The following is a 7,935-nucleotide window of genomic DNA, read 5'->3' on the forward strand; positions in this document are numbered from 1 at the left end:
CTGGCTTGAGACGGGGCAGGTGGCCTGCAAGGGGAGCTCCTCCTCCTCCTCACCGCCTGCTGCCTTGTCCTGGGACCAACACCGTCCCACCCTCACCCTCCGTGGCTGTCTCCCTCTGTCCCAAGAGGCTGCTATCCACCCCGCTGGCCCGGAGGACACGCTATGGTCCATGCCAACGCACAGTCCCCCGGTCAGAGCTGCTGGGCCGAGGTACACAGCCCAGGACCGCCGCCTTCTCCTTGGCCCGTGGGGCCTCCCTCTGCCGCTGGATCCCTCCTCGTCCAGACCTGACCTCTGGGTTCTGCACAGGAGCGTCCTCACTCCGGGGCTCAGTTTCCCCCAATATCTCTCTAAATTCCTTTTCTGTCTCTGCCCTGCCCGGTATCCAGCTGGGCTGAGCTCCAGCGCTCCACGCAGGGCTGGGCGGGGGGAGGCCACGCACTGGGCTTTTGGTCTGGAGCCTGGCAGGGAGGGAGACGGCCCTCTGCTGGGAGCGAGCCACCTCTTTGGGGCAGCCCGAGGACGGCTGGGCCCAGAGTCCCCTGCTGCTGGCTGTGCCCACTCTACTCCATGCACACTCTCTTGGGGTCCCCACAGGGGAAGACTGTGTGCAAGGCCCCCCAGGGCCTGGAAGGGACATACAAGCTCTCCATCTCTGGTCCGATGAGTCCCCTAGCCCCGAGGAGTTGCCCACTCGCCAAGTACAGGCAGTCTGGGGGCGGGAACGGGGTGCTGGGCAGTTGTCGTGCTCTGGGGAGATGAGCCTGGCCTCCGGTCGGCAATGCCGTGTCCAGCCCAAGGGGCCCTGGTTGGGAGGTCAGCAGCCCGGGCCAAGGCATGAGCTTGCTGTGGGCCCCATTCCGAGTGCTGACCTTCACTGGGCTTCCAGCGTGCCCCTCCCCAGCCTGACCAGGCCCTGCCCAGATGTGAGGGCCAGGTCCCTGGAGGGCTCCTCTAACTCCCCAGCACAGAGATGGACCTGCCCCCTACACCTTGGTCTCTGCCCAGGGAGCGCCTGAAGGCAGGTCAGTGTGAGCTTGGTCCCTCCCTTTCGGACAGGCAGGGCGGGCAGGGTCCGTGAGCACTCGGCTCCCCCTTCTCCCTCCCCGCCCCCAGCAGCAGGGCCGGCCTGGCGCTCAGTGTCCACGATGCAGAAAGGCTGAGGCAGCGGGAGCATTGCCCTTTATTGTGAGGTCTGCTCAGCCGGCGCTGGACCCTGCCTGCCGAGGAAAGGCTGAGACCCCTGACTGAGCAGACCCTCCAGCCCCTGATGAGCCCATTCTCCGTCCATCCCCTTAATCCCTGGCTAAGCATTGGATCTCGGGGGGCCCGGGGGGCCTCCAGAGCCCCTGTCGCCCCCTCCCCATGTGTTTGGGAGCACTGTCAGTCAGGTAGCAGGAGCCAGGGCAGGGGGCGGGTCACCTGGTGCAGCAGGCCTGAAGCTCAGACCCTGGCCCAGCAGCTGCGGAGCCCCAGGTGGAGGCGGCAGTGGTGGCCCCGGCCGCACTGCCCTCAGACTCCAGGTCCAGGCCCTCGTGGATGGTGGGGAGCGAGGTGCGCTGGCTCAGCCGCCGGCGCAGGCCGACCAGCAGGGGCTGGGGCAGGGAGGCCACGTCCTCGTTGTTGCCCAGGTCCACCCAGGCCAGCGCAGGGAACTTGGTGCTGTCCTTGACGGCCTCGGTGAGCTCGCGGGCCGAGGCCCGTGTCAGCCGGTTGCCGTTGAGCAGGAGCTGGGAGAGGCGGGGCAGCGCCCAGAGGCTGGGCAGCAGCAGGTGCAGCAGCTGGTCGCTCAGTCCCGTGAAGCTCAGGTCCAGCACGGTGAGCCCGGCACCCTGGCCGCCCAGGTAGCGCTTTATGTGCTCCACGTCTCGCATGGACAGCGGGACCCCTGAAAGGTTCACGGTCTCCCCTGCCGGCAGAGTCTTCTGGAGGCTGCTCTTGAGGCTGTGGGGAAGTTGCAAAGGAAGTGGGTTGCGCAAGGGCCCGTGGCCCAGGCAGGCCCACTGGCCACAGACAGTGACCCACTGGGGCAGCCCAGCAGGGTGGGGAGGCCCAGGCCCTGCAGCCCAGCCAAGCTGGGACCACGTTGCCACTCAGAGTGAGTGGCTGTGGGCGAAGCTCAGACCCTCTCTACACCTGTTCCCCTTTGGGGAGAGGGCACCTGGCTGTTGTGAGGATCGGACCCATACCTGGTAAGGCTCCGTGCACTGCTACAAAAACCTGTGTCCCTGCAGTGCCCCAACTGCCACCTTGGCTCACTTATTTTTATGCCGACCCAGCGGGGCAAGTGATTACCGCGTTCCACACAGGAGCACACGGACGCTCAGAGAGGTGATGAGTCTCGTCTGTGCTCACACACCACCAAGCGGGGAGCTGGGTCTCCAGACCACGGTGCTCCCACTCCTGAGCCCACACGGTTTTTTCACATGCCTCCGCTAAGGTCGATGCTTTGAGGGTCAGGACAGACATTCCTTAGGGAGTGATGAGGGTGACAGGGTATCGAGCTGGTCCCCCAGACCTGGGGCTAGAGAGGGGACAGGCCCAGGGTAGCGAGGAGGGAGGGCTTTCTGTATTCTAAGCTGGAGAGACAGTTTAGAAACTGGGGAGGGTTCCTGCTGACCTGGGACCCCCTTGCAGCCTCTCCTGTCACTGAGTGTGACCCACTATGCAGGCTGGCCTGACTGGGGGCTGAGGACAGTAGGACCATGCCCCGAGCCACCGGCCGACACTGTGAGCTGCAGGCTCAGCATGAGCCACCAGGCCCGACGGGAGGTGGGGAGCCCTGGGCCTCCGGGTCTCAGTGCCCGTGGTCAGTTCCTGAGCTGTGTGTGGCTGTGGGCTGTGCTGGAGTCGGGGACAGGAGGGTCCCATGGCAGAGTGGACTGTCGGGCCAGCTATGGACTCCTGAGCTTCAGGCAGCCCGGCACAGAATTCCCAAAGGGATGCAGGAAAATCAGGACAGGGCAGCCTTGGGCCTGTCACTTGGCCTCTCAGCCTCATTTCCCTTCCCAGTAACATGGGACTCATAACCCCGAATCTGTCTCCCTCACAACCTGACACCTACAAAGGTCACCTTGGTCCAGGGGGCCAGGCCCCATGACAGGCCAGAGACTGAGGCCTCCGTGAGTGGATGGCAGGAGGCAGACACTGTAGCTTGGGGTGGGGGGTCTGCTGCCGTCGGCCCGGCTGGCCTCCAGGGCTGAGGCCGTGATGCAGACGAGGGTGAGGGTGAGGGGCCCACAGGGTGGGGTTTCAGGCACCAGCCTCTTTCTGGAAGAAGCCTGGGTACCCCCCTAGGGCTGGTCCCGCCCATCCCCATCAGCCCGGGAAGGGACCCTACGCGGTGTGACACAGGGCTGTGGCTGGGCTCCCCTTACCGGCTCTGGGTCTTCTTCTGGGGCAGGCTGGACTCTCTCTGCCGCTTGGAGTGAGGGGTGAGGTGGTAGATGAGCTGCCGGCAAATTTTGTCCGAGGACTTCCAGAGCTCATGGTCCTGTTGGGGGACAGCGCTGTCAGGCGGAGGCCGAGCCCCCCGCCCACCCTCTGGGCCCTGGGGGCCCAAGTGTGCAGTAGAGCAGTCATTCATCATGGACCACTGAGCTGCCCACCGGTCTCCCCTGCCCACCCCCCACCTGGCCACGGCCTGGCTCAGAGCCAGGAGAGGCTGCCCGCTGGGAGCTGGACAGGCGGGTCTGAGGCCCACAGTGCCCAGCGGGAGGAAGCCCAGACAATGGGCCCTTGTTCCCCGTCCTCAGGCCCAGGGCCAGCGTCTCAGGCTATCGGCCGGCTCTCTGCCCACCCTCGGCGCTCCCCCGGGACTTGCCACAGGGGAGGCAGGACCGAGTCCCCCAGGGAGCCTCGGCCCCACTGACGCCACCCCAGAGCATAGGAGCCAGTCAGGTCAGCACGCTCTTCTTCCTCTCACTCCCCAATCCGGACTTCGCCCGTGGGGCCTGGGTCTGCGCCGCCAGGGTTGGGGGGTGAGCGTGTTGCAGCACCGGCACCTGGCTCCCTCCTGGTCCTCAGTGGGCCCGTGCACAGGCCTCGTGTGGGCAGAAAGCAGGGGCTCCCTGCTTCCCACAGGCTGGCACTGAGCATACTCCGCTACCCATATGTCCTGTATCCAGCCCCCGTTCACAGCTCGCACACTGTGGCAGCAGGCCCCAGCGGTCACTGTGAAGGCTCTAGGCCACGTCAGATCCTTGGTGACAACTGCTCATAGGTGTGGGGGTTCCAGAACCGGCAGGGCCTGTAGCAGGCACCCTGGTTTCACACGGGCTCACTGTGACGAAGGGGTGGGGGCTGGGAGCTGGCCGCAGGCTGTGTCAGGAGCATGGCACCTGCTGTGCTCACAGGAGAGTGTCTGCAGGTGCCACCAGAGCGGGGTCCCGGGCAGATGGGGTACAGGGGGGAAGAGGGTGGAGGCTGCTGGAGGCAGATGCCGCTCCATACGAGGAGGGACTTGTTTGTGGGAAGCAGTGAGTACTTGTCCCTGAGGGTATCCCTACAAAATGGGGACGTGTGGATGGGGGAGGGCAGCTCCCTCCTGGCCCAGGGACTGAGGCTGGGAGTCTGGGTCCACCAGTGCATTTGTCAGAACATTCTGTGTCCCCATACAACTTCCTGCCTGGGTCTCAGGGCCTGGTGCACAGTGCTGTCACTCAGGAAACGGTCCGCCCAGCACAGCTCACACTTGCCCCAGTTGCTGGCCAGCCTAATACACCGAAACTGGTAGCAGGTCCCAGAGAGGGGCAGTGACCCACCTAAGGCCTCAAAGCAAGCCAAGTGGGGACCCGAGCTCTTCACCCCCAGCCCTGGGCTCTCATGACCCCTGTCCACAAAACTGCCCAGCCCGAGGTCCTTGCCTACTAGCCTCACCGTCTTGGGGCACTGCAGGTCCCGGGCCAAGTTCACAAGCAGGTCATGGGAGATGGGGTCCACCAGGTTGAGGAAGGCCACATTCCTGTAGAGGATGTCAGTGAGGAGGGTCCCCTCAAGGCCCAGGTCCTGTGGGTGGTGAAGAGTTGAGTGAACCAAGAGCCAGGTCTGCCTTCTCCAGGCCTCCTCCCAGCCAGCCAGAGCCCCTCACGTCCATTCCCCCTCTCCCTCTCTCTGCCTACATTTGCCAGAGTCTCCCCCCAGGTAACAGTGGGCCGATTGTCCAAGGGCAGGTGGATCTTTTAGGTGGGGAGAGAGTCCGTGCAGCAGGGGCCTCAGGGAGGTGGTAAGCAGGTCCCAGAGCCTTAGACGGCTTCCCTGGAGCTGAAACACCATGCGGTGCCATCTTGCCCTTTCTGGAGATGGGCTTGTTTGGGGGATTCTTTGGGGGCTCCCCTGAGGACCCTCAAAGGCCACTGTCCTCCTGTATTCCATTTGGGCCCTTTGCATCTTCCGCCTATTTCCAAGCGCCCCCCCACCCCCACCCCAGCTCCTGCCATGATGGGTTTACCCACAGGTCCAGGCCCCTCCTGTGGGGGTGGGCCTCTCCCTCAGCTCAGACTGGGTGTGTTCCTCTCCTGCCCTGAGGCTGGCCCCACCTGTGTCCCCCCTCGGTCAGAGGTGTCACCATCCCCATCCTCCCAGGGGCCAGGAATCAGTCTGTGCTCTCCCTCACCCGTCTCCGCCCAGCTCTTCCTCCCCTCTGCTCAGGGAGGGTCACACCTCATCCAACAGCCTGCTCCTGGGGTGCGGGCCGACCGGCCCCCTCCCAGTTCCACCCTCAGGCTGCCTGAGGGGCTCTATGACACACCTGCACAGCCTGCAGTCTTAGGACTCTCTGAAGCCTGGCATCTGCCCTCCCTGGCCCACGAGCCTCCTTGTCCAGCCTCCAAAGCTCTCATCCCTTGCAGAGACCCCACTGCCGGGCCCCTGGCCTTCCTGCTTTTAGTCCTTGACTTCCCGTTGCTCACACAGTTCCTGTGTGTCATTAAACCACCTTTTAGAGGGTCCAGTTAGAGGATATACTGGCAAGCTGATGGGGCAAGCACTGCCAGAAGGGACCTTCAGAACCCACGTGGGCTCCCCCAACCCAAGCCAGAGGGTGACACGTTCGAGGCATAAGCCCCACTTCGCACAGGAAGACAGGCCAGGAAGGAAGGCCCAAAGGCCATGACTGCAGAGTCCCTGGGGTCATGGGGCAGGACCAGCCTCTCAATGGGCCTGGAACCCCAACCTCTGGGACACAATGGTACAACTTAGCTGGTTTCCCAGCTACAATGCCCAGCCAGTGCCTTGGGCTCCAGATGCCATCCCAGATAGAGATCTGTGCCTCTGGGTAGTCGGCTGATTCACTGCTGCTCTGCTGTTTGCATTTTAAACCCCATTCGGGTTCATGTCACAGATGCCAGCTAGGGAGGATCCAAAAGGGAGGGGTGGCTGGTGAGCCCAGGCTGACCTAGACAGGGCCCCAGACCACAGCCTGCTTTCTGCTGGTCTGGACAGCTCCTCTTAAAGGGCCAGCCCCACCTTTACAGCCTACTGAGCCCAGAGAGGAGTGCAGCAGCAGAAGCAAGGCTGGGAGAATGGAGGTTGGGCTGTGGCCTTGGCTGGTCCCCAAATTGCTCTGTGGTCCTCGGCTCACCACTTTTCTGCAAGCCTCACTTCCCATCTCTAATCATCCACCTGCAGGCCAAAGACATGCTCGGCTGATTTCATCTCACAGGATGAGGTAGGGGGTAGGGGTGTGTGCAGAGAGGCAAGTGGCCTGCCTAGTGGTGATGCTGGAACCAGGACCCAGGGGTACTGCAACCCAGGGCTTGGGATCTGGGACTCAGACACCTGCTGTGTGTGGGACCGGAGCCCTGGCCTGTCCAGATGTGGTGTGATGTGCAGATGCCAGGGGTGTGTACTCAGTGGGAGTGAGCACTCAACGGGTGTGAGCTGCCCCCCAGGGTCCAGTGCTTCCCCTCACCCTGGAGGAAGGGAGAGCAGAGGGCTTCCCACTGCCCATCAGTACAAGATGCCCACACTTGCCACTCTTCCCAGCAACCACACCTTTCCTGCCAAGGCCTGAACCCGGGCTCTTACCTCCCAGCTTGGAGTACCCTCCACACACAACTGACCTCAAACCCTGGAGGCACAACCTCGCAGCTGCCCTCCCCTCCACACTCACAGTTCTCCAGGCTTCAGTGGCCTTCTCTCTAGCCTGCTGCCCTCCCTCCCTCGCCTTCTCTCTCGCACAGACCAGACTCCCACCCGGGCAGCCAGCGGTACCCTCCCCTCGGATCCCGCCGGGCCAGCGCGCCCTTCCATCCCGGGCCAGGCCTGCCTCCCGGTCCCTTCAAGGCCCGCTGCCCGCAGCCCCGGGCCCCTCCCCGGCCTCCAGCTCCAGCGGGCCCTCTCCTTCTCTCGCCTGGCGCAGGAGGCGCAGCAGCTGCCGGGCGCGCTCCGGCCGCTGCTCGCGGAGCGTGGACTGGATCTCGCGGAGCCAGCGCACCCGGCGCTCATAGGGCGCGGGCCCGCACCCCGCCGCCGCCCCGGTCTCGGAGCCAGCCGTGGGTCCGCACCGCCGGCCCAGCCGCGCCCCCATGGCCGTGGCGCGGCTGGCGCTCAGTGGGCGGAAGGCCAGACGGCCTGAGCCACGCCCCCGGCCCCCGCCCTCGGCCCTCTCCGGCCCCGCCCCCGGCCCGAGATGCGCGGGGTGGGGAACGCTGGGTCCGAGGCTACGCATCCCTGCCGGACCACAGCCTTGGAACGGAGGGCATGAGGGGTCCTGCCGGAGCCCAGAGCTCCCAAGCACTTGGTTTGGGAGATCTTGCTGGAAGACAGTCCCTCGCCCGTGCTAGACTGGGCTCTGGAGCTCTGTTCTGCCCGGGGCAGTCGCTGAGCGCAGCCAGGACGAGGTGGCGCTTGGCGCCTCTAAACCCTTCTGGCCCCAGCGACGACTGTGGAACAGTGGCTTTGGCGGTGTAAAGAGCACTGGACTTCGAGTCGGGG

The 7,935-nt window shown here is 64.6% G+C and overlaps 1 protein-coding gene across 1 annotated transcript; it reads right to left on the minus strand.

Annotated features, from left to right (window-relative positions):
• Positions 1-1,160: 1,160 nt before the first annotated feature.
• LRRC75B (leucine rich repeat containing 75B) lies at positions 1,161-7,583 on the minus strand. Its single transcript, XM_028528189.2, has 4 exons — positions 7,352-7,583; positions 4,879-5,007; positions 3,378-3,493; positions 1,161-1,944 (listed from the first exon to the last, which is right to left on the minus strand). The coding sequence occupies exons 1-4, from the start codon at positions 7,526-7,528 to the stop codon at positions 1,419-1,421; spliced, it is 948 nt and encodes a 315-aa protein (XP_028383990.1). The 5' UTR covers positions 7,529-7,583; the 3' UTR covers positions 1,161-1,418.
• Positions 7,584-7,935: the final 352 nt, after the last annotated feature.

This window comes from Phyllostomus discolor, chromosome 13 (genome assembly GCF_004126475.2).
Source record: "Phyllostomus discolor isolate MPI-MPIP mPhyDis1 chromosome 13, mPhyDis1.pri.v3, whole genome shotgun sequence".
Classification (NCBI taxonomy): domain Eukaryota; kingdom Metazoa; phylum Chordata; class Mammalia; order Chiroptera; family Phyllostomidae; genus Phyllostomus; species Phyllostomus discolor.

What these genes read in the sequence shown, in the direction of transcription:
- LRRC75B (XM_028528189.2), bottom strand. Translation starts at nt 7,528, where the DNA reads ATGGGGGCGCGGCTGGGCCGGCGGTGCGGACCCACGGCTGGCTCCGAG. An exon ending in TGCTGCGCCTCCTGCGCCAG is followed by an intron (nt 5,008 to 7,351) that starts GCGAGAGAAGGA and finishes CACCACCCACAG; the next exon opens with GACCTGGGCCTTGAGGGGAC. An exon ending in CAGAAGAAGACCCAGAGCCG is followed by an intron (nt 1,945 to 3,377) that starts GTAAGGGGAGCC and finishes ACTTCCCCACAG; the next exon opens with CCTCAAGAGCAGCCTCCAGA.